Here is a 27,357-nt window from a genome sequence, read left to right as displayed (position 1 = left end):
TGGCAACCACAGCGAGGAGAGGGCGTGATTGTCCAACAGGTCTGTTGCTAAGCACTCCTGAAACACTGCTGGCAGGGAGAAGGCGGCAAATGGAGGGAGAGAGAGATACACGGACAGAACATAAAAGTGGGTGAGAGGAAGGGGATTGTCCACAGGTCATGCACAAATTAGCAGTGGCACCACCTGCTGGGTCGTTGACGAGAACGGCAGCGTTGAGATCGTGTTTGCAAGCACTGCACTCATCCAACACTCATGTCCTCCCGAACCTCGAATAAGATTTAATATTTATTTACATGTCATGGAAACGCACATTATAAACAGAATCAGAGAAATGTCTATACAGGAAGGAAACACAATGATGGACTTGTGCAATCGGCAGATTTCAACTAGCTTGTTCAGAATTCACAAGTAAGCTGTTGCACCAGAGCAGATCCACCTGGAAGATGTGTGCTACTAATGAATACAGCAAAGGCCTGGTGTACTGTCTATATACAACGACACTTTAGCACTTATTCGAAAAAAATAATAGGCAAAAGGTTTTAACAGTGACTGTAGACTCAATTACAAATAATGTCAACTGCAAATGTTTTTCCCAGCCAAATGATTGATAGTTAGGCACCGAATGGGACCTTATGGGTCTCTAACTCAGAGTGTACAAATGCAACCAAATGGACCGATTTCCAATTACACTCTCAGAGTTAAATGAACACTGGTGATTTTACAGATTGGGGGCCCCGCCATCAAATGGGGTTCAGTGATCTAATCAAATGCATATCAAATTGGAGGGTCCTTGAAGTTAAAATGTTTGAGAATCACTGCTATAGCTGTAATAATCTTCTCTTATGGAGGTCTCTGACATTTTCTTTTCAAATGGGGGTCCGCAGACTAATTTGAGAACCACTGCTATCGGTAACAAGTAACAACATGTAATTTATCTTTTCAGTTTCTTTTAGTTGTTGTTATGGGTGTTGGCCAAGTACTGTGCATTATTGAACTCATCCTAATGATTAGGAGCAGTGGCCAACTACTGAACAGCACCAGAGGAGCAGCTGGGGTGCTCTGGCTCAAAAAGGACAATTCAATGCTAAACCCAGGAGGAGGCGGGTATTGAACCTGGGATACCAAATAGTGGCCCTGCTTCCTGAGCCACTGCTGCACTGTGCCCAGCAGCCCGCCGTTCATTCCTGTGTCAAGTCAGCAGGGTCAGAAGCAAAGATTTGAGTTAAAAACTTTCGCTCTTAAATAAATAGCAGACCTACAAGCTCGTAGCGCTGCACTCGGTGCCGCGCTATGAGCTTGTAGGTCTGCTATTTTCCAATAGCTAAAGTGTAACATAATGTTAAAACACCAAAAGGGTTTCCCGCCCAGAATGAGTTAAAACAATTGCTATAGTGTTTGTTCAGTAACAGAGGTCTCACTGTCTCTATAACAAACATAAAATACATTTTCAGGTGGGTTGCCAATTTCAGCCAATATAATATATGTATATATATATATACATATACATATAATATATGTATATATATATATACATATACATATACATATATATATATATATATATATATATATAAATAAATCACGCTTCTCAACAATTAAGAGTAAAAGTAATCGATAGATTTACTCTAAAAAAAACAATCGGCAGGTGGCAGACCTACTAAAGTCTTTGCATAAAAAAAACACCCCTTGGTTTCTGCGATGCAGTTATTCTTTAAAATTCAGAAGTTATTTACGACCAGTGTTAGCCCAGTCATTGCAACTCACCAGAACACCAGTTTAGGGGAAGGCCACCATGACATACCTGCCCTCACTTACTCTACGTGCGTTCAGAAATAAGGTAGGTGTGTGGTCTCATGGAGCCCACATTCCATTATAGGCTAGCTGTATAGTGAATGATGGTCCAGCAGATTTCCGACGTCCACTATACGTCCACCACTGATGGGTTAGAACAGTGGTTCTCAAAACCTTTTAATTTCAAGGTCCCCCATAACTCTGAGAGTGTACAAGATCCATTAGTTTCCATTTGAATCAAATACATTTTTAACATCTGGATGGGGCTTCCATTGGAGGTTCTGGCATGTGTTTTGATTTAGTCTCGGCATCTATGCGCGAAAAATATTCCTTCTTCTATATTCCTTCGTCAACAATTAGGTGAAAATTATGAACTTCATCTTTTGTGTTTTGATTACTGACCAAATTATACATGACAGAATCAGGAAAATTCCAGCAGATAAAAAAAGAAAGAAAAAACATCTTACATTTTGAACGCAGTATTTACAAAGATGAAGACACAGCATACAGTTATGTACATTACACATCACTGGCAGTCTCTGTGCAGTGCAGAAAGGAGACACTTTTGTCTCAGATTCTGTCCACGTTTCTCAGCCCTCCTTCCAGCGTCAGTGTGCCAAATCTGAAGATGAACCAAAGGCAACAGTTAAATTATGACTAGTGTCTATAGCCTGACCGATAATTTTATATGTGGCATTATTTGACTTTTCCCCCCTGATATCGGTATCGGCCGATGTGTTTCTGATTTGAACTACTTTCTACTGTCACTATACTTTGGGCATGGCATTCTTGGTGAAAATGTTCAATACTATTTTAACTAATGCATTTTAGAGAACTGTAGATTTAAGCAATAAGCCACGAGAGGTCTCAGGTTATCGGGTATTTTACAATGGTTGGGGCGTAGGCCGTGCGCACCCAGTTAGAGGTGTACTGGTGTGTCACAGGTTGCGAATGGCTGGTTGGTCACATTTACTATGAAAACCTGCATTTCCGTTTGTCACATCACACCTTGTGACATCACACCTCCATAAATGGTCATGCCTTGTGACATCTCGCCTCCATATAGATATCGTGAAACCTCACGCCACCATATATGGCCATCATGACACTGACCCCATCTAACCCTGGATAACCATACATGGAAAAGACTGAATCATCACCTAGATCTGCATATATAGAGGCGGCCAGCAACTCTACATCTGACCTCAAACCCATAGACCCCAAACCCCAAATGTTGATCCCTCCCCACCTGTCCTTCCTGTTCTGACATTCCATATGTTGATCTGACCTCATCAAACCCTGTACACTCAAGACAAGCCAGTACAGAATTCATTCCATATGTTGATCTGACCCCCATGAAAAAGCACCAGCGCTGGCCCAGCAGTCTGCCGTCACCCAGGCGGATGCGTGCACTTCTCGCCCTCAGGGCAGGGCGTCTTACTGGTATATAGGGTTGAAGTGTTCTGGTGTCTCACCTTTCTAAGAAGTGGTTGTTCTCTGCCAGCTCTTTGACCACACCCTCCATTTCCTCCTTCAGTTTCTTCATCCTAAAACAGCGAAACATGTCAGCTCCTCTTAAAGATTTTAAAAACCATAAACTTTAATTACAGTGTATTTTGATACTACCGGTAACTTTAACTGAAATACATTTTTGAATGAGGAAAGTATTGCTACATTGTGGAATTGTTACATTTACATCTTAAAGCGGAGTACTTCTTTCACCACTATGCGTCACTGACTGTACTGATAAATAGGGAGGACTCAAACACTGATGTTGATAAATCCTCTCTTACAGGGGTGAGGGTCCCTCCCTGGCACAAAATCTTCTTAGATAAGGGGGTCCGCCACGGCCAAATGCATAATTATCAATGTACGGTGTACGAGTCCTCGACATTAAGCGGTTTGAGAACCACTGCTTTACAGGAAAACTAAGTAGAACATGTGGCCTAGCTGGATGTCATTGGCCTTCAGGTGGTGTGCTCACCCCAGGGTCATCTCCACCAGCGTGTTCTGACTCAGGTACGCCTGTGGTTTGATCCCGCTGGAAGCCAGCGGCATGACCTTCTGAGGGAGCTGCTCCTGGAGCTACGCACGCGCACACACACGCGCACACACACACACACACACACACACACACACACACACGTTTTCATTACTAAACATTTTAGGCATTGAATATAGCCGAACAATAGCAGAAGCCTAAATCTAAAAACTAAAAACTATTTTAACGATAAAACAACCTGGTTTTTTGGGAGGAGCAGGAAAATGGTCCTCACGTCTATTGGATCATATTCTACTATACACACACGCACAATATTGATGTTTGAATGTGGAGCTGAAAAAAGCCTTTTATAATGATGAAGGCTGGTGTGTCATCACCTTGATGACTCTCTCCATGACCATGGACACCTCCTTCTCCATGCTGATCAGCTGACTGGACATACTGACAAGCTGTTTCCTCACATGTTGCACCTTCCTGTGAACAGGTGGTGGATTAAGGAGTTAATTGCTTTAGCAGACAGTTTGATTATCCAATGTAGTTAAGAGGTTTTGTCCGAAGTGCTTTTTACTACTTTCCATTGGACAAATATATATATATTAAAAATGTATTTTTGGGCTTTTTCTGCCTTTATTGATAGGTGAAAGTATACGGACAGAAAATGGGGAGAGAGATGAAGACACGTGGCAAAGGCTGTCGGGATCGGGAGTCGAACGTGCGGTTGAGCTAACTGTCCGGGCCAGTAAAATATTTTTTTAACCAACACACAGATTTAAAGGGTGTTCAATAGAATTGATTCATGAAATAAAAAATAAATAAATAAATAAACATAGTTAGGTAGTTTCCTTCCGACTGCAACGATACTATATACTGTACAGTACATGACATTAAGGACAAAAGGGTGTCAGTGCATTGTCGGGTTCAAACCACCCAAAAAGCTAACTTTCTTTCCACATAGCATCGATGGCCGTCCCCAACGTGCGTCGTTGCCGTGTTGGAAGTGATAGCGCTTGTATTAACGTCAGCCTCAGTAGTATCATCTCATGTGCTTGCCTATGTTTCGCAGTAGTTGAGGCCCAGTTGGCGGAACTACTCACCTCATCCACTCCTCGCTCTTGGAGATGAAGAGGCGGTATTTCATGGCACACTCCTCTGTGAAAAGAGACCTGGCCTTGCTAGCATGGAGGACCAACTTCTGCCTGCGGAGAAGAAAAAGAAACACACACACACCACTGGTTACCACCGAGGTATGCAGAAGAGCATTTCTCAAACAGTGGGTTGGGTCCCATGATTGGGTCGCAGATCATTTTGTATGGGTCGCGAGTAATTATCCTCTTTTTTGTCTTCCATTCAACTCTCTCTCTCATTATTAAGTAGTGAAAATAGCAGATCTACAATCTCATAACGTATGCTATTACTGTCTGTCCCTCCATAAAAAATATAAAATAAAGGTGAAAAACATTTAAAAAAAAAGAATAAAGAGAAGAAAAAAAAGTCACCGCAAGTTGAATTCTCCGTTGTATTCGATCAATGCCGAGAAACGCAATTAACTGAATGTGTGTATCACACATGGGGGCCGGCATGTCATGATGACAATGTCTCGCTGACTGGCTCACTAGCAGTGACATTCACACATTCAGTTGAATGAACAAAATTGGATTTTTGGAGGTGTGAATAATGAATATTTGTCAAAGTGAAAACATATATTTTCATACTCCGCCACCCCAGTGTTGGTTGGGATGGGACCCGGTTTGTATAGCTTGGTTTGACTGTACTAAAAAGGCATAGTTGTTTCTAGGGGTGGGGGGGCGAGGGGGGCAGCCCCACCCCGTGGGGCCCACGTGGCCTGCGACCCACAATTGTAGTGCGCATGAGACTGGACCATGGTCTTATTCAAAAAATATTTGTGGACCTTCAGCATTTCTAGTTGAGTACCCCTGCTCTATGCCATAGTTAGGCAGTTCAAAAGGAAAAAAGGGGGATCGAACACTGTACTAGCAAGTTTTGATTGATTTATCCTCAAACAGAGGAGTCACTCTACTCTAACACAGTAGGGGAATTACGTTCTCCTCTGCATGTATTCATTGTATTGTAGACATAATATTCATATCTAGCTCAAATAAAGCATGCCCACACATGCTACAGTGCGCGCACGCACGCACGCACACATGCACGTTCACACACGCACAGCTTACTTGTCAAATTTATGGATCTGTTCCTCATTGTAGGGTAGACCTAAATGGAAAGGACAGGAAGAGCAGACCTGGAATCACATATTGCCTTCTATGCATACTAGTATTGCATACAGTAGGAACACAGCTAAATCATTCTTCATTTATCAATTTGTAACTCTGAGAGTGTACACTTTGTGTATGTAAGCAAATGTACCAATAAATAATAATATTTCTACACTCAATATTGTGATGCTAGGGTTTAAGTGGTTAAAGGTGCCTCAAAAGAACAAAATAAAACATACCAAATGTTCAAGCTCACAGCACGTTAGCGAGCTTGTACATCTGCTATTTTTGAGTGTGAGTGCGAGAACTACCGAATTAGGCATTGGAAGAATCGGCCTTAGGTCTTATAGTCTGGCAGCCGAGGTGGACGGGTGGGAAATTTGGTATATAGTCTTTTTTATTGGCCTAAAATATTGTCTATATACATACCGGTACATTCATGAATCCACTTGCTGACCGGGCTGAAAGTATTGGGCAATTTCTTTATAGGGGTTTCTTGTGACCTTACCACTAACATCCTATGGCTGGCAAAAATGTCAAACTTCCCTTTTGCTTTAAGTAGCATGTGACATGTTAAACTAGGGGGTTGTCATGAATGTATGTATATAGTATATATTTTAGGCCAAAAAATAAGACTATATACCAAATTTCCCACTTTAAACAAAATAAGTCTGTCAGCTGCCGGACTAACTCATTGCCTAGGGACGAGTTTGGAGTTCTGAGCAGTCCTAGACGGCCATCTTTACTTACGGTTCATTGGGGTGAATTTTGGCGTTTTGAAAATAAAAGGCCCTGTACATCATGTTGGCAGTGAAGGGACAGCGCCGGAGTTCAATGGTGGCAGTCAAAATGTTAATTAAGAAGCATTTCTCTGTGTTCGCTCGGCTCATGTACTCACGCCTCTCCGCCTTGTCCTTCTTGAACTGCTGGTAGATGGAGGAGATGGCATCCAGCAGCACTTTGATCTTCTCCACACTGTAGAGACATGACAACACTCACACACCGAGACCCTGCTTTGATGTGTGCGCACTGCTGCGCAGCATGTGACTGGACGCATGGGCGCACAATGCATATACACACACACACACACACACACACACACACACACACACACACACACACAGTCACACACACACACACACACACGCATACATACTTGCGATCTTCTGGGTGTGTCCCCACTTGCTGTATCCATGTTTCTGACAACTGACCCCCTGGCATGATCTTGTTCTTGATGTCCTGTGTTGTCCTTTCCATGGGCTCCAGGGAGCTGGAGATCTGCAGTGTGCACACACACACACACACACACACACACACACACACACACACACACACACACACACGTTACAAAGGTGAGACCGTTGTTGTCATACAGTGATGCATAGCATTACAGACACGTCAATGTCTGTCAGTTAAAACATAGTCACAACAACCCGCAGATGCTATGATCGGCGAGTGACGCGGTCGCACGACGGAGCATAAATGAGGCTCCGGGGGTTGGCGGTGAACTCACTCTCAAAACCTTCTTGCGCATGTCGGAGATCTGGTCGTATTCCGACGACAGCATGTTGGCCTGCATCAGCACCTCGAACCTAGAGAACGACACCATGAGACAAACAATGATGACACACAGACGCCACGAGTCACACAAACCTATACATAGACACTGTGGGAGTGCCTCTGTAAGCAGTGTTCATTTGGTTGACTAAGACTAAAAGACTAAATATTTTTGACATTAAGGTCGACTAAGACTAAACTATTTCAGATGGTCAAAATAAGACGTGTGGTCAGGCCCGGATTAACAATGGAACTCACTGGAGCTTAAGCTCCAGGGCCCACAGCTTGCAGTGCCCTGCTGTGTAAGACTATTTCAAATAGCTACAGTACAGCTGTTGCTTCCATTGAAAAATGTAACGCAACACAGGAACCCCAGCGAGTGTTTTGGTCGTCCAACAGTTTCTTAACCACTAGGTGGGAGGAGACTCAGAAATAGCAGATCCAGCATCAGGGAGAAGCCTTAAAACTCTCTGGGAGCAGCGGTGATAGTGCTGGCGGTGCGCTGAACGCACGCACATGCGTTCATTCACTGGCCGCAAAGTGTCGTTCTTGATTGTGTTACATTGCATGCAGCGAATCACATGCACGCATGCGAATTGCACATGCATGGGGCCTTTTGATTTGGTATAGCTCAGGGCCCTCGGCACCGCGTGTGGTGTGTTATTCAAAAGACTAAGACTACATGAGAATTTGCTGTCAAAAATAACACTGGATCAAGGGCATGATGTACTTATTTCTTGTCATTCGATACTAAAATAATAACAAGACATGTTTTATGTTGTTTTACGTGACTGTAATGCACATTGAAACCAAACATTTATTAAGATTAAAAGACTAGACTAAAATATTCTGAGTCTAGACTTGGATAGATTATCATTAGTTCAGCCACTAAACCATTTCAGATGACAAAATTAGGACAAAAACTATCTGGTCTGCTAATGAAATAAGACTAAATCAGAAATTTCTGTCAAAATGAACACTGCTCTGTAGTGCACAAAAATACTGTGTTTGTGTGCGTGTGTGTGTGTGTGTGCATGTGTGTGTGTGACACTGTGTGTGTGCATGTGTGTGTGTGTGTGTGTGTGTGTGTGTGTGACACTGTGTGTGTGCATGTGTGTGACACTGTGTGTGTGTGTGTGTGTGTGTGTGCATGTGTGTGTGCGTGCAACTCACAGCTGTTCCGTCCTCTCCAGGATCTGGGTGCAATAGTTACATAGATGGATAACCTCTGCTGTCTTGTGCACAATCTCAGTGTAGTCCTCCTTCATCAACTCACTGACGGACGGACAGACGGATGGATCGATGGACAAAGAGGTTAAATGTATAGAGTGACAGAAGGAATGCATTAGTTACATCCTACTCATCTAGAGCTTACATTCAAAGCCATTGTTAAATAGAGAAGTCCTGATGTCAGGAAGTAATTTCTCAATTGGAGAATATTATTGGGCACAGCATTGTGGTCCAAAGATAAACAAGCCGCCTCTATATCGTTTAAGGCAGTCAAGTTACTCATATTTGATGCAGTCCGTTTCTGGGGAAAATGTAACAAATTTGGCGGCGGCAACATTAGCGTTTTCTCGATGTCGGTTGATGCTTCATATCCATACGAGTCAAACCGCCGTGCGCATTTGTTTATTTTTGGAACACAGTTCTTAAAACAGCATACCTACAGGCTCACGTGGACCAAGTATAAAATAAAATAACCATTTGGCAGTACTCACATCAAGCCACGCACCCCTTTTCTCACCAGCTCCTGATACACCAACAGTGACTCCGAGGTCTTCCAGAGGTGCCCGATGTCACCTGCAAAGGTCTGGACGGGGGGAAAAACACCACAAAAGCACCTGTGAATGTGTACAGTATGTCTAATAGATCGGTTTTAGCAGATATTTTATAATAATTATGTTAAATAAATAAAAGATCCTGAAACAGCCTTTTGTGATGATGCAGGCTGCAAATTCTATCAGCGTTTTCTGGGGAAGCTTTCAAAAGAGTCAACAAGTTGGAACATTTTTAAACTAGAAAAAGTACCCTTCTGGGTCTCCACCAGGAGGATAGGAGTGTGTGTGATGTTTGGCAAAATGTTTAGGAGTAATAAACATGTTTTTTTGTTTATTTGTTTCTTGCAACAATTTTCTTCATTTTGTTGAGGAAATGCAGAGCCAGATCACTCATAGCATCTCTGAGGATATAATTCTGGATGAGCAGGACATGTGCAGCATTTTGTACAAAACGGGCTACTCCTGCAAACTTTGGAAGGCAATCTTAGCTAATCAGTGTAGAATCAGAGAAATCCAACAGGGTCGTCTTGATCACATGACTACAGAGATCATTTGTACCGATTTGCGTGAGATTTGGATGAAATCTGTGCGATTAACATAAACAATGTGTTTTGCAGAAATCGGCCTCATGGTGGCGCTATAACCGGCAGATGTGGAGGGATGCAGGGAAAATGTTTTTTCCATGGCCTCTAGTATAGGGAGTGCACATACATAAGTTGTATACAGATCGATGCAGTTATAGGTAAAACAGGAATTAGCCTCTTATAGCACCACCGTGAGGCTGATTTGGGGGAAAAAATAGTGGCATGTCGTGCTCGGCCTAGTGGAAATGTGTGAGTATAATTTCATGGAAATTGGACACTGTGTTTGTGATTTGTGACATTTTGTTCGAAACGGACCAATCATGTGAGCTTTGGAAGCCAATCTTAGCCAATCAGGATGGCAGATGGGAAATTGTGCAGATCCGTGTTGATCACATGACTATGGAGATAGTGTAAACCGAATTGTGTGATGTATGGATAAAATGTGTACGAGTTATCTACAGAAATGTGTTTTGCCTAAATCAGGCCTCATGGTGGCGCTATAACAGGCCGTTGAGGAATATTTGGGGCAGAGGTTCGTCGTTGGCATCCAGGGAGTTTTGTGTGCACAGTTTGGCATGGATCGGGCCAACGGTGCCGGAGATTAGCTAATAACGGACGGACGGAAGGACGGACGGAAGGACGGACGGACGGAGTGCAAAACATACTCTCTCCCCATGCCTTCGGCCTGGTGGAGACAATAAAAATACTACATTCAAGCAGGTTATGTTGGCATATGGGCCAACATTTCAATACTGGCGCATCCCTGTTTTCATTTACTGTATTACTTATGCACGTCTTTGTCCTCCGTTTTATGTGAGAGCAGTCAGGACCACAGTGGAAACACACCTCTGACTTACTCCATTGTGTTTATTTTAATCCTCCATTGTTCTTTAACCCTTGAGTGTCTTGCGGTGGTTTCAAGCCATCAAATCAGATCAGATCAAACAATTCCAGCCAGTCCCAGATGAGTGTGTGAGTGCAGCTCTTTGTTGGACACAAAGCTGTGTCCATTTCCATTCCTGATCAATTATTCCTGATCAAACAGCCTACAAAAACCCAGCAGCCTTTTGCAATTGTAATGTTGCACTCTTTGTTTGGATAGCAATCCATTTTCTGTCATAAGTGACATGTCTGCTACTGCAGCGCCTAAACCCCTATAATAGGTGTTACTGGTTACCGACAGCCAGCTTGATGTTATGACGTGCGTTCCAGAAACTGATGTTCAAACATGTGCGTAGAGTACATTAAATGATATTTATTAGCTCTGCTAAAGTGCTATACTTTTTTACATACTTTGCCTATAAATAAACCAAAATAGTGTCTCAAACACACAGAGAATCAGCCTTGAATCACAGTCTAAAACTGTCAGCAACACCTGAACCTGATTAGGGCCTGGGTTAAATACCCTCCCCGTAACCATGGCAACCTAGGCCTTGATTGACAAATTGCCAATGCCATGCAGTGACATCTTGACACAATAAGGAGGCTCAAATGGCTCTTACTGCTACTATAGGCCCAATCGCAATTACTTGAGATAATCACAATTATTTTTGATTGTGTGTGTGTGTGTGTGTGTGTGTGTGTGTGTGTGTGTGTGTGTGTGTGTGTGTGTTACACACTGGAACAATGGGAAATGTGAAAGTGGAGAAGAGCTCTACGGTGGAAACTAAATGCTAATTCTTCATTTAGTCATATCTGAGTATTTGTTTTATGTATTTTGTATACAGTTCATACACCTTTCAGTCTGTATGCGAGTTGCATAAATATAATTTAAGTTGTGTGTGTGTGTGTGTGTGTGTGTGTGTGTGTGTGTGTGTGTGTGTGTGTGTGTGTGTGTACCTTTGCATAGCTGGCGTCCAGGTCTAAGTCATAGCGAGGCTGGACTTTAGGTGGGCTGGCTGTAACGACAGGGGTCAGCGTTCAGTGGCTTTGTTTGAACTTCTTCTAGCAGCAGCAGTTATCAGTGGCGTAAAGTAACTACGGTAAGTACATACTCAAGTACTGTACTCCAAGGTGTGCCGTGATTTCTTTTTCTTCCAGTTTTTCATGTGTTTATGAGGTGACAGTACCCCTTGGAATGGTTCATATGTGCAATTTGTATTTGTATTTAGGGTTTCTTCCTGGAAGCTGAAACCTTGACAGTCAAACGTGCCAATGAAAAAAACAGTGATATAGTGACATCACTATATCACTGCCACCATCCGACGCAGTCCACAAGTTCACAATGTGAACGAAGTGAACTTGAGAACCAGTGTTGATTTCGTCGACTAATGACAAAAAATGGTCGACTACCTTTTTTCACTGACGAAAACTAAATGAAAACTAAGCTATGATGACTAAAACTAAGACTAAATAAATTGACAATTTCGTCAACAAATAAAAACTACCGTAGACTAAAATGTTAGGAAGGGACTAGCGGACAAGAGATCCAGTATAAGTAAAGGACAAGTAATATTACACTTGATTGCATTCTGGAAATAGCAAAATCAGCCATTACGACAGCATCAAGGCCCGCCAAAATACATTTTAGTCGACCAAATCAACTGTAGATTTACTCGACTAAAATCTTATGAAATTTAGTTGACTAAAACTAGAGTAACACTAAAACATTCCAGGTGACTAAAAATGTGACAAATTGAAAACTATTCAAGAGACCATGACTAAAACCAAAATCTAAATTTGCTGTCAAGAGCAACACTGTTGTGAAACTCAATGCTGCCACCGTGTGGCGGAGTCAGGTTAGGTCTACTACCACCACCACCACTACTACTACTACTCACGGTCCTCGAAGATGAGTCCAACGGTGGCGACGGACTCTCGGCTCACAAACATGATGGGGTTGTCCCGGGTGGTCCTGGGGAAGTTCTGGGCCTGCCGGTTGGGGTCCAGCACCAGGCGGCGCCCCTCGTACAGCAGCTCCTGGTTGTGAGGGGCGATGCTGGTCCGGCGAGACATCAGCTCCTGGAACAGTGTCGCCCTGGTAGTGCAGAGGTTCCAAAAACGTTCTCATGTCAAGGGACCCCCAAAATGACATTCATTAGCCCCACGGACCCCCCCACATTTGAAAATATATGCCAAGGCTCTAGCAATTAATTTCAACCATTTTCATTTCAAGGAGCCCCAGTTTGATATGCTACAGGCTACGTACCCCCATTTAATGGCATTTCTATCTCAGGGAGACTATCATTTAGCTGGAGAGTGGACCCCCTGGAACTCCTCTGGGACCCCTAGAGCCTGGGATAATAACTACAAGCTTTAAACGTGGTATGGCGATATAACAATCTATTCAGCAACGTTTTTCTTCTTTTCTGTGTAGAATAGATTCAGTTGATCCTTTATGCATACATTATCAATGCAAATGTTCCATCAACCAAAAACACATAGATAGTTTTCTTTCCTATGGGTGAGGTCATACTGTATGCGATGTATTCATATAATAATAATTATTATTATTAGTATTAAATGTGTCCGTGGCAAATTCTACATTTTGTTTTTAAACACCGTTATAATGTTCTTGTTTTGATGACACACGGTACAGTAGATCTTACGTGTTGTAATCGTGAATGTACACACACACACACACACACACACACACACACACACACACACACACACAACAGTAGTATTATCTTACGTGCTGTACTTGTGGATGTACAGAGTACACATGGTACAGTAGTATTATCTTACGTGTTGTACTCGTGGATGTACAGTGTACACATGGTACAGTAGTATTATCTTACGTGTTGTACTCGTGGATGTACAGTGTACACATGGTACAGTAGTATTATCTTACGTGTTGTACTCGTGGATGTACAGTGTACACATGGTACAGTAGTATTATCTTACGTGTTGTACTCGTGGATGTACAGTGTACACATGGTACAGTAGTATTATCTTACGTGTTGTACTCGTGGATGTACAGAGTACACATGGTACAGTAGGATTATTTTACGTGTTGTACTCGTGGATGTACAGAGTACACATGGTAGTAGTAGCCTTGCCGAGCCATGAGGCCCATAGGGGCAGGAGCCTATCTTCTGTTTATGTAGCTTGAGGCAGCTTGATGTACAAGTACACCCCCTGGACATGACGCTAGTATGTCACAGGGACTTACCCCCAATCCAACCCTTGATGCTGAGTGTCAAGCAGGGAGGCACTGGGTCCCATTTTGTAGAGTCTTTGGTATGACCCGGCCGGGGATTGAACCCCGACCTCACAGTCTCAGGGCGGACACTCTAACCACAAGGCCACTGAGCTGGTTAGTACACATGCAGGTACAGTAGGATTATCTTACGTGTTGTACTCGTGGATGTAGACGTGGTGCAGCGTGGCCTGCTGCAGGCTGAAGGCGTACACCACCGTGCGGTGGAGGATGTCGCTGGTCTCGGCGAAGAACTGGTCGAAGCCCCAGCACTTCTCCTGGTCCGCCTCCAGGATGTTGGCCAGCACGGGGGTCAGCAGGCTCTGGAGACCCCTGAGAAGGACAGCAAGGTCAAGGCAAGCTTATTTCCGAGCACATTTGTCTCCACGACACGGCAATGTGCTTTGCGTGAAATATTCAAGGACAACTCCAGACTAAAATAGCATAGAGTTGGACATTTCACACCCCTATGCTTTAGCTATTTAAAAATAGCAGATCTACAAGCTCGTAGCGCGCCACTCGGTGGCGCGCTACGAGCTTGTAGGTCTGCTATTTTTGAAAAATCGAAGAACGACTGACATAGAAACATAAGCTTTTTCAGTAAACTGTCATTTTCAAACAGACATTTTTAGAATGTGATCTCCGTCAGAATGGGTTAAAAAAAGACTATCATCTACTCTGGGGTGTTCACAAAAGCCTGAGTAGATGATAAAATGACCTGAAAGTGAAATATCCCTTTTTTTTTTCATTTTGCAAATGAAAATGTTCTGTAAAAGTCAGTTTTACGTCAAGGTGCCCAGATGTCCCTAGTGCATGGAATAAAACAAAATAAGACTGAAAATGTAATGATGATGTTTAGGTATGATCATTCTAAATACCTATTGTTGCTGCTTTTCCACAGACAGAACAGCCAACCAGCTGAAGAAATCACAGATTTGAGGCAATAACGGCTTTTATGACATTTCTGAGACCATTCATGTTCATGGAAGATGCTTCTAAACTTGTATTCTATTCCTAGAATACTCTTTCATCTTAATAATGACTAATGACCGAAAATAGCCTATCTACAAGCTCACAACACGCCACGCAGCATGCTTTCACAGAAGACATGCTGGAACTCAATGGAATCCAAATGACTGAAATCAGTTGTGGTGACTGAACTTTAATCCATGCCGTAGTGCCCAACTATCTATCCTGTTACACAATAGAACCAGGAAAATGAGCCTATATGTTATTTAGTCTGGAGTTGTCCGTTACACAACAGAAACACATTATAAAAAAAACGAATCCGAAAAATAAGCACCTAAATGAAAGAATTATGGGGTTTTTTGTGATTAAAAAAAAATGTATAGTTGCAGTTCACTGGGAGATTGTTCCAGATATGTGGAGCATAACAACTAAATGCTGCTTCTCCACGTTTTAGTTCTGAATATAGGGACGGAGAGCAGACCTGTCCCAGATGACCTGAGTTCACACAAGATCAATGTATTTTGGCCCAACCACTCAGTAAGCTTTATAGACCAGCACCAGATTTCTAAATGGATTCCACCTGGCTACCACAGACTGCTGAACAAGGCCTGAACACCACGCGGATTTAATCCATTGAGACCTGGAACGCATCTTTGTCACCTTACCGTTAACCATTATTTTAAACTTTAACTGTTGAAAAATAGTCAGATGCTCGTAGTTTCGAGTAGTCGAGTGTGTAAATCTGGCATTTTTGAAAAGTCGTGAAAATGTGGCGCAAATCTTTGAATATATATTCTTTCACAGCGAACATTTTTTATTCAAATCTTTGCTTCTGGGGGGTCCCTGGAAATGATTTTGAGATGGGGCCAGTGGCCAAATACATATCATTTTTGGGGTCCTTGACGTGAAAAGGTTTGAGAGCCACCGACATAGAAACATAGGTTTAGCAGAAAAAGGTTAGGATGTAGGAGGAACGTACTTGGAGAGGCTGCAGGACACCGGCATCTCAGTGCTCCACTCGATCTTTCCATTCTCAAACTTCTGCTGACCAGAGATGGTCCCAGAGGGCTTCTCTGTGATGATTTTATACCTGAACAATATGACAAACCAACTCAGATTATAAAGAAATAACTTCTACCTAACTAATAACTACCAGAGATGGTAGTTATTAGTTGGCTTCTCTGTGATTATACATAAACTAACAACCATGGCCTAGTATCAGTAGGCCTGTCACAATTATTACATAATCGGTTCATATCATATTTTGTTTGTGGAACAAATTTTCTATGTACTAAAAACGGTAGAGAAATCCACTTCAGTTCGAGACCAAAGTTCGGCTGGATTACGGAAGACATTTGTCTTGTTATGCAGAGTGCTCAGGCTGCTACTCACATGACTTCCTTGTTCCTGCGCGGCCCTTCGAAGGGTCTGAAGGGGAGGCTGCCGGTGGCAGCGTGGAAGAAGGTCACGCCGATGCTCCACAGGTCCACCGTGGCCCCGTACTTCTTCTGGTGGTCCTTCCTCAGCACTGCACGCTCATACATGTCGGGATGCTACAACACGCACACGGAACAATGTTTAGTTACAGTGTCTGTCCGACAACCAGCAGCACGCAGCAAATCAGGCATAACTTCGACCCCAACCACTAAACCTAATCTCAAAAAACCTGAATCTTTTCCTAATTGTAATTCTAACTCTATAAATCTACTTGTTTTAAACCATAAAACAACAGTTATCTTGTGTTCTCACAATGTCCATTTCTCAAAATAGACTATACTGTGGGGAGTCGTTTGGCCCTCACAGTATGAAAAACCGTCACATAAACAGTGACTACGGTAGTTATTGAGTAGAGTAGACCACTGACATTATGTCTTTCCTTTAACATGACTTGAAGTGCTAACAGAGAGCATTGTGGCTAAGTCTGTGCCTAATACTGCTTATGTGCTGCTTTAATTGGCCATATTACAAAGGCAGAACTCGTCAGGGACTAACGGAATACTACGAAAAACAACACGCTCATGGTATGAAATCTACTCAGTGCATATTGCATAACCATAGTTCCCTTTCCCAGAAGGTGGTATAAACATTTCCTGTTCTGGGTCAATTTTTCATCAGCAGATTTTCACCGGAAACCAACATAAAGGCGTTTCCAGTTCAAATCAGCTGCTGAGCCAATCAAATGAAGCTATGATGAACTGACTGAGAACAGTAAATGTACATGCCACCTAACGGGTCCAATTGTACACCCTCAGAGTTAAATTAACATTGATTTTATAATATAAATTGGAGGTCCCCGAGATAGAAATGCCATTAAAAGGGGGTCCGTAGACTAATGCATGTCAAACTGGGAGTCCTTACGGGTTGAGAATCACTGCTATAACCGTACAAATCTTCTCTTATGGGGGGTCCCTGGCATATCTTTTCAAATGGGGGTCCGTGGGCTAATTCGTGTCAATTTGGGGGTCCTTGGCATGAAAATGTCTTACCAGGTACTCCTCTGTGAACCCCTGTCTTACCAGGTACTCCTCTGTCTTACCAGGTACTCCTCTGTGCCGTAGAGAGAGACAAACTGCTCGTCATCCTCCAGCTCTCTGGCGGCACCGAAGTCTGTCAGCTTATAGACGGAGCGTCCGTCCTCGCCGATGACGCGCATGATGTTTCCGGGTTTGATGTCGCGGTGAACGATGCCGTACTCCCTCAGGTGGTTCATCCCCGCAACTGGATTCACACACAGAGAGAGAGGATGTCAGGTAAACAATGGACCTAGCATCTGTTTATATCATGCTTATATACATTACATTCTTAACATTGTGGTCACGAAAAACAAGCCTAAGTTACAAGAAAAAAACTTGAAAAGGAATGACCAAGGTATGTCTACCTGGTAGTCAGATCTATGTCAGTCTCAAGCCTCTATAGAGGCAGAAGGTGGCAGGGTGGGGAAAAGGGAGAGTCAAGTGCTAGGCTAGGGGGTGAGAGGTGGAGTCTGAAGAGGTGAGATTTCAGATTACTGTGGGAAATTGGGAGCGAGTCTGGAGTTCTGATTTCTATGGGGAGTTTTGTTCCACATTTTTTTGGGGGAGCCAGGAGGATCATTGAAGAGGTCAAGAGGAACAACCTAGCAGCAGTGCTATGCTTCATTGACTTCAAGAAGGCCTTTGACTCAATCCATAGAGGAATGATGGTGAGAATACTCAAGGCCTACAATGTTCCTCCGAACCTGCTCCGAGCAATTGACACCATGTACACGGGAACGAGAGCCCGAGTGACAACGCCGGATGGTAACAGTGAGGAATTCAGCATCCAAACCGGAGTGCTGCAGGGAGACACCCTAGCCCCCTTCCTTTTTATAATAGTGTTGGACTATGCCCTGAGACAAGCTATTAATGGAAGGGAGCCAGAGCTCGGCTTCACTATCTCACCCAGAAGGTCTACAAGACACCCTGCAGAAACCCACACAGACCTGGACTACGCTGATGACATCTGCCTGCTATCAGACAACGTAAGGCAGGCACAGGCTCTCCTGACCAGTGTGGAGTTGGAGTGCGCCAAAGTTGGCCTCAGGCTAAATGCAAAGAAGACTGAGGTCATAATATATAACATCCCCCAAGAACATCTGCCCCTAACGACAATAGAGGGTACTGTTCTAAAGGAGGTCAGTGACTTCAAATACCTGGGCGCATGGGTCGACTCCACAGAGAAGGACCTTAAAGTGAGGAAGGCACTTGCCTGGCGAGCTCTTAACGGTATGACCAGTGTGTGGAAATCCAACCTCCCCCGACACATCAAGATCAGTTTCTTCTCTGCTACCGTGGAGTCTGTCCTCCTCTACGGCTGTGAATGCTGGACACTAACACAAGCCCTACAGAAATCCCTGGACGGGTGCTACACCAGAATGTTACGTGTGGTACTGAACATCAACCAGGATGAGCACATCACCAACAAGCGTCTGTACGGGGCATTACCAAGTGTAACGGAGAAGATAGCAGTAAGGAGGATGAGACTAGCTGGCCACTGCCACCGACATCATGAACTCCCGGCCAAAAAGCTTGTACTGTGGGAACCAACACACAGGCGTCGATCGAGAGGACGTCCCACACCTACATACGTGGACGTACTAAAGAAAGATACTGGTGCGGAAAGCACAAAGGAGCTGGCCAGATGTATGAAGAACCGAGATGACTGGAGACGACGATGGAGGGCTCGTCTGAGGACGACGTAGAGAGAGGAGGGAGAAGAGTCCAAGACGCGTGGAGCGTTTTCCAGGGTGTTTTAGGCAAGGTTCAGACAGCTTCACGGTTACAGGGTTCATTTTATGCTTGGTTGCATGATGAAAATAGCCGATCTACAAGGTCACAACGTGACGTGTTGTAAGCATGTAGATTGGCTATTTTCAGCAAGTGTAGATTAGCCATTACGACGCCATCAAGGCCCGCCAAATCAACTGTAGATTTAGTCGACTAAAACTAGACTAACGCTAAAACATTCCAGGTGGCTAAAATGTGACTAAAACTAAATGAAGATTATTCTAAAAGACTGACTAAAACTAAAAATCTAAATTTGCTGTCAAAATCAACGCCGCGGCGTGCTCGCTTGCTCACCCACGTCCTGCAGCACGATGAGGAACTCGTCCTCGGGCAGACCGTAGGCGTTGGACGACTCCTCCAGCACGGTGTAGAGACTCCCGCACGGACAGTACTCCATCACCAGGACCTTGTGTCGCGTGTTGGACTGGTGGGGAGGACAAAACCCATCTGTTAACACTTTAAGACCAGAGACCAGATTCTAGAAAATGTCTTCTAAATCAAACTATTTCATGTCAAAGACCACCAAAATTATATGAAATTGGCCTGCCGACCCCCGTCTGAAAATATGTTGTTCCAGGACCCCCCCCCCCCCCAGAAGCAAATATTTGAGTTAAAAACGTTCACTGTGAAAGAATATATATTCTTCTTTGCACACATTTTCACGATTTTTCAAAAATAGCAGATCTACAAGCTCGTGCGGTGCTGCACTATTGAGCTTGTAGATCTGCCATTTGCCAACAATTAAAGTTGAAAATAATGGTTAAAGTGGTTAAAAGCTATAAAGGTGACACAGATGCATCCTCAGGTCTAAATGGGTTTACACTTTATGTCAGAACTCTGGGGAACCAGCCCCAAGCTAGAACTCAGGAACCATAGCCTGGCTTGATCAGCCTCATAGCGTGGATTCACTGAAGATTCCTCCCCTCTCTGGAGTAGTATCTGGAGTATTTTGAAAATGTTTTGAAATGATAATAATAAAAAAATGCAGGAAAGTAAAGCGACCCGTCCACGACCCACAAATGGTTCCCGACCCAGTGCTTGGGAAACGGTATTGTTTTAAAGAGTGCGTTGAGGCCGCCGGGCTCCAACTGACCTCTTCCTCCACAGCGAAGAGCTTGACGATGTTCTTGTGGTTGAGTTTCTTCAGCACCTCGAACTCCCTCATCTGCACGTCCAGCGGCCGCAGGAAGCTCAGGTTGTTGAACACCTTCACCGCATACAGGTCACCCGTTTTCTACAACGATAAGGCAAAGAGCTCTAATTAATAACACTCAATTACTCAACTTGTCTTGTACATGATGTGTACCAAGCCGCTGGTGGCTGATCTTTCTGCATCTCTCTCATATTGTGACTTTATATTTTTTGCATGAGAGGGGGACAGGTGGTGTTAGCTGCTTTAGCAGACAGATTGAGAGTCCAATGGGGTTAAGAGGTTTTGTCAACAGCGCTTTTTAATACTTTTCATTGGTTCAATATTGTTTTAACCAACACGCAGACGTAAAGGGTTTTCAATAGCATTGATGTATGTACTAAATCAAAAACCTCAAAACTGGAGTTAGGTGGTTTCTGCCGGACAGCAACAATTACTATGTACACTGTGTGTGTATATATATATTTTTGTATTATTATCGATTATTTGATTAATGGAAAAAGTCATCGATAGAATAATCGCTAAGATTGATTGGTTGGTTATTTTCCTAATGTGAGAGAGACACTGTGGTAGAACAAAGCATAATTATAATTATTTTTGTTAAATCAAGCAATAGTCTTTAGTCTCCACTGCTGGATCAGACAGTGCTGTCGACTGCCAAACGGGCCAAACAAATTCTAAGCAGGTAATCATTTAAAACATGAGACATATGATCTGTCTGCTAATGAAAATCCATACAGACAAAACAAACAGGGCGTCAGGTCCAGGCCTATCCTCATACCTGTAGCTGCGGCATACTGGCGTACGCACAGACACTACAGAGAGGTGCTGGGAAACTCCCCACGAAAAAAAAAACAGAGGGGCTAGGGGTGAGTTATATCGTCACTGTCAGGTAGAAACCTTGTACGTCCAAGTTAAAACTGTGGGGTCCGTATGCTTTTCATCATTGGTCCGACATGTGGAAAATGACCGGATTAAGGTTGGCGAACACGCGCTGCTCCGTGCTTGCAGTTGTACGATCGGTCTCAAAATACTACTAAAACATTGATGACGCAAAAATAATGTCACCGTCAATGACTCTGTCGCTTTTGTTTTGTGTATTTCTAATGTTTGAAGGCAGCGTAATCCGTATCGGCAGATATGACCCTGCAAATAATCGGAGATCGGTCATAATTTCATAATCGTGCAGCCTTAACAGAGATGTATACAAATGGGGGTCCGCAGGCTGATAAATGTCAATTTGGGGGTCCTTGACATGAAGTTTGGGAAGCACTGCTCTAATGGATCCAAATCCAATGTAGTTATTATTTAGTCACCAGCTCTTGTTAATACGTCTTATTGGTTCAATATTTATAATATACAAAACATTATTGAAAAATGGCAAAGAATAGCAGATCTACACGCTTGTAGCTGTTATTCTTTTCTACGTTTGTGTAGTATGACAAACTTAGGATGTTATTTTAGGGAAACCACAAAAAGTTTAAATATGGAGATACAAGGTTTGCCAGGCATCGGCGGCGCCGGCGATATGCTGCAGAAATGATGGATTTCAAAGGAGAGCAAGAAATGAAAGATAGAGGTTAATAGTTTAATCTATGGGTGGGTTAAAACCTGTGCAATGAATGCATAAGCACACACACACACACACACACACACACACACACACACACACACACACACACACACACACACACACACACACACACACACACACACACACATACACACACACACACACACACACAGTGCAGAGAATCAAACTTCTACATTTTCAAAGGCTAAAGAGGGAGGGGGGAAAGGCAGCAACAACACACACTGTGTAAGTAATATGTGTATCCATGTGCAGACGCCTTGAGAGAGAGAGAGAGAGAGAGAGAGAGAGAGCGAGTCTCTATGCATGCCTAGGATATATTCTATTCTAGGCCAAGGACCTCATTTAAAATATTATCAGGGAATGTCTTAATGTAGCCTGACACTGGGTGTAATCATTTATCAAACTAATCGCATTAATTGATTGATAAGACTCCTGGCCTTATTGAGCAATGCCGTTAGCCTGGGTTCCAGCCTGAAAATGTTACTGCGCTACTCAGTCTGGACATTCCTACTCGCCAAGGTAGGCGGGACAAAGGAAAGGTTGAAATGACACCGTGGCTTCCGATTGGCTGTCTGTGGTGCGTGTTGAGGAAAAACGTTGTATCAATGCGCACTGCGCAGCTACTGCTGTTGTCCTGCAACGTCCCCTTATCATTCACTAAACTCACCCCACACAGCTACTGCTGTTGTCCTGCAACTTCCCCTTATCATTCACTAAACTCACCCCACACAGCTACTGCTGTTGTCCTGCAACGTCCCCTTATCATTCACTAAACTCACCCCACACAGCTACTGCTGTTGTCCTGCAACGTCCCCTTATCATTCACTAAACTCACCCCACACAGCTACTGCTGTTGTCCTGCAACGTCCCCTTATCATTCACTAAACTCACCCCACACAGCTACTGATGTTGTCCTGCAACGTCCCCTTATCATTCACTAAACTCACCCCACACAGCTACTGCTGTTGTCCTGCAACGTCCCCTTATCATTCACTAAACTCACCCCACACAGCTACTGCTGTTGTCCTGCAACGTCCCCTTATCGTTCACTAAACTCACCCCACACAGCTACTGCTGTTGTCCTGCAACGTCCCCTTATCATTCACTAAACTCACCCGACTCAGCCGTAATTATTTTTGTACTACTGAATCTGACAGTAGATTACTGAATCTCTGAAGTCTCGAACAGCGCTATATTTTTCAACAGTGAGAACGAAGCATGGATAGAGTGTCTGATGACGTATCAGCAACAACGTGGCTACGCAACAGTTAACGTTATGAAATGCGAGCCAAGCAGCATCTGTCCAGACTGAGTAGCGAAGTGACAATTCATTCTGAATCACAGAACGTAGCGATTCAAGCTGGAACCCACTAACCCAGGCAAGCATGTCCTCATAACTGCATCAGTGCTGGAGGTGAGAGTGAGTGAGTGAGCTCTGACAAGAAGGGGATATTTTAGAAAGCGGTTTTCTAATAATAAACAAAGCGGCAAAAACAGCGTTGGGGTTTTCTCCTGTCTGCTAGTGCCTGCAGTGTCAGCCTATCAGAGCCTGGGAACACTGCTCCGACACTACTGTGTGCAACACTTTGACCATGAAGGATTTACAATGTAGGCATTTAGCAGACGCTCTTACCCGGAACGACTTACAAGGTTAATAATCACATACGTAGAATGAAGAGAGAGAAACCGTGTAGTGCCTCAAGAAACTAATAGGATGCCAGGCAAACCAAGAACCTGGCTGGCATCTGTACAAACAGCAAACTGATTTATTTTACAGCCAATTTAGATTTTTGTTTTAGTCATAGTCTCTCTCTTCATTTGTTGACAAAATTGTCAATATATTTTGTCTTAGTTTTAGTCATCATAGCTTAGTTTTCATTTAGTTTGTAAGTGAAAAAAGGTAGTCGAACATTTTTTTGTCATAGTATTAGTCGACGAAATCAACACTGATGCTATCTAAAAAAAACATTCCTTACATGGAAACTATAGGCTACCAGGTGAACAATGCACCTGGCATCTGTCTAAATAACTACTAACTACTACTAAGCACTTACCTTGTGTCTCCCGCGGTAAACGTTAGCCGTGGCTCCCTGACCCAGAAGGTCTGATATGAGCCACAGGTAGTTGGTTGTGCTCTGCATGGTGGAGGCTTTGGTTGACCGGCTTGGTCACTAGATCACCAACTACTAGTAGGTTGATCCTCCTGACAGGGACAGAAACAGCTGGTCAATATATCACCAACTGGTGGGTTGGTCCTGAGAGAGACGGAGATCAGCAACTAGTTCCTGAGAGACAGAGACAGCTATCTAACAATTCAATATTCAATTAAATGATTGTGAATTAAATTGAATGTGAATGTTGTCTCAAGACAGAATCAGAATAAACTTTAGTCACATCATATTTTCTGTGCATAGTTCCCATCATGTCATTTTATTAAGAAATACAAGGGAAGAAGAGAAGGGGGGGGGGGGGGGGGGGGGGAGTAAGGAGATCAAGGCAGGAACAAGTTTGAGCACTTTTACCACAGAAAGTACAAGTAAAGGGTTTCAGATCATGTAGAATCTTGTTTCACAAACAGCGCAGCTGTTGGGTTTCTCTTGTCTAATTTACAGGCTGTACTTTTCCACAAATTCCACATTTACACATAGTACCTGAGATAATATAATTAGATATATAGTGGAGATTGGAGAAGCGACATTGTCCCACCCTGTGGAAGCAATTTGTGTGACAGTGGCAATGAAAAACTCCCCCTTAAAATAGAAGAAACGTCAGGCGAGGCAGACCTGGGATTCCCAGGAGAAATAAAACAGCGCCCTGAGAGACAAATAGGTCACTACTAACTAGTAGGTTGAGCCCAAATTGTCATAACAGAGTCAGAGATCAGGAACCACACCTGTGTAAAGGGACAGGCTGTGTGTGTAACTGCAGTCCCGGGTTTCAGTAGGTGGCATATGTGCAGCCTTAATCCCTTTGCTCGTGTGTGTGTGTTTTGTTTTGTTTGATTGATCGAATACTTATTAGTCAGATCTTTTATATATTTTTTATATAAATCTTCTCTTCTGCATGGGGGTCCTGGCACAAACATTTTGTACATGTACAAGTGTCACGCTGCAAGCTTGTATATCTGTTATTTTTTAATAGCCTACCAAAGTACTATAAAATATGGTTAATATATTAATATGGTTATAATAATAATAATTGTGATGTGATGCTATATTAACAAATTTAGCTGGGGATCCCGTCTCCTCTCCTGTTCCAGTTAATTTCCCACAGTAGCTTCATTTGATTGACCCAGCAGCAGATTTGAAACACAGCTGAAGGTGTTGTGTTGTGCTGCTTCCCGAATCCCCAGTTCCAAATATGCTGCTGAGCCAAGCAGACAAAGCTATGGGGAAAATGAATAGGAAACACTGTATGGCACCTTCTTAAACCTTGGAGTACAAAGCCTATATTAGCAGTGATGCAGTTGAGCTTATAGGACTAGATAGTACAATTCCTTAAACTCACTAAACTGAGAAAGGACGCAATCAAGTCACCCTCCAGGGTTCCTGAGATGCAATACTGTACTCCGTACTGTACTCTAACGTTGTTGAAGTAGGACTCATAAAATGTCCTAATCTAAAAGACCACCCCTGGGTCCCGGGAACATTACATTGAAAAACAATTTACATCACTAGAGAGAGAGTCTAAAATAATAATTTGACATCATGCTTTGACTTTGGCTACTTCTTGCTATAAACCAGTGGTTTTCAACCCTTTTCATATCAAGGGCAAGCCCCATTATTTATCGGCATTTCAGCTGCTGTAAAGTAAACAACCAAGCTAGCAACCAAACATTGTAACCGACCCAACCCACCCATCTATTTACACACAATAGAACATAAAACAGAATTTCCCTGTAGGAACTTTGGTTGTGGTGAGTCGACAATAGAAAACAGGACCTTTGCAGTCTTCCTCATTCAAAGCCAATAACAACAATATTACATTAATGTATTACTGTAGGTAGGAGGCCAACTGCTTCTCACAAAGGTCTATCTGTGTGTCTACACAGAGACTTGGAACATAGACTCTGGACTACTTTTGTATTGTGGGAGCCACCCAGCAACAACATTCCTGGCAGTATCACGGTATCACCAGTCAACAGTGAATATTGACTGTGGTTTTCATATTCTATAGAGTATAGACCGGTTAGTCTTGTCTTAAATGTACAGTATATCAAACAACAGTGGTTCTCAAAATGGGGTCCCGGGTCCCCCCCCCCCAGGACCCCATGAGTCCAGGGGAGTCCTTGAGGTTTCTGCAGAGGGTCCCGACTCCCCACTCCCCAGCTAAATCAGTTTAACCTCTTTAACCATCTTTAATCCTACATCGGCTAATTAAAAAAAAAATCTTGGGAATGTGGAAAATGTGGAATTGTTTTAAAAGATTAACACAAATCTTGTATGGGTCCCACTATGCCACAGTGGTTCCCAACATGTGGTCCGGGGACCCCAGGGGTCCCTGAGGGAGTTCCAGGGGGTCCCCAGCGAAATGATAGTTTGGAACCAAATGGACACATCATTCTGGGGGTCCTTGACATGACAACGTTTGGGAACCAATGCACTATGCCTGGCACAGGGTTAGAATTTCTTTCAGAATGTAGATTTGTTTTAGTCAGGTTACAAACTGACGTCATTGCATAAGACGGGAAATTCCCCCTAGGCCTCAAGCAGTGCGTTTATAATACACTTCATCAGATATTAACACATTGCTTACTATACGGTGTTATAAATTATATGTATGTAACACATTCTTCCTATCCATGTCTGTTATATTATATTTGAAAGGTAATGAATATTTTCTATTAAACGTAGAGACAAATATTCATGTTGTTTTTACATACAGAAAACATGCTAGTTTAGAATAGAAGGGTAAAGTTAAACTCGACTACAAAACCGTTAATTTGGCTTTTTAAGTTTCTAATAATTTCCCCATTTGCAAAACAATTTCACTTTCCTTTCCACACTGACATGGTGGACTGACTGACTGTGACAACAACGGAACTAAAAAAAAACACACACACACTGTCACACACTAAACATCGAATATAATCAGCCTTCACTGCAGCTAGATGCTGGAACAATCATTTAAACGAAACAACGTTTATTAATTAAAACGTAAAAGTAATTAATCTGAGAATAGGTTGATATTTTGTTATTATTTCCTCACCCGTTCACCAAGTCCTCTCTTCCGGCTGTCTCAGGTCACGTG

The 27,357-nt window shown here is 43.1% G+C and overlaps 1 protein-coding gene across 1 annotated transcript; it reads right to left on the bottom strand.

Moving 5' to 3' along the window:
* Positions 1-264: 264 nt before the first annotated feature.
* On the bottom strand, positions 265-27,357 carry tbk1 (TANK-binding kinase 1). Its single transcript, XM_080757715.1, has 22 exons — positions 27,316-27,357; positions 24,162-24,310; positions 20,457-20,597; positions 19,658-19,787; positions 17,596-17,777; positions 16,452-16,612; positions 16,039-16,149; positions 14,244-14,423; positions 12,730-12,926; positions 11,789-11,847; positions 9,306-9,397; positions 8,758-8,859; positions 7,541-7,619; positions 7,184-7,305; positions 6,926-7,002; positions 5,986-6,025; positions 4,888-4,989; positions 4,171-4,267; positions 3,776-3,876; positions 3,267-3,338; positions 1,334-2,413; positions 265-1,262 (listed from the first exon to the last, which is right to left on the bottom strand). Exons 2-21 carry the CDS (start codon positions 24,246-24,248, stop codon positions 2,362-2,364), a joined length of 2,184 nt encoding a protein of 727 aa, XP_080613841.1. The 5' UTR covers positions 24,249-24,310; positions 27,316-27,357; the 3' UTR covers positions 265-1,262; positions 1,334-2,361.

The sequence above is a fragment of the Protomyctophum bolini genome (genome assembly GCF_963924005.1).
Source record: "Protomyctophum bolini genome assembly, chromosome: 23".
In the NCBI taxonomy this organism is placed as follows: domain Eukaryota; kingdom Metazoa; phylum Chordata; class Actinopteri; order Myctophiformes; family Myctophidae; genus Protomyctophum; species Protomyctophum bolini.
Note: the sequence above shows the minus strand (reverse complement) of the source record. Positions and strands in the feature narration are given on the sequence as shown.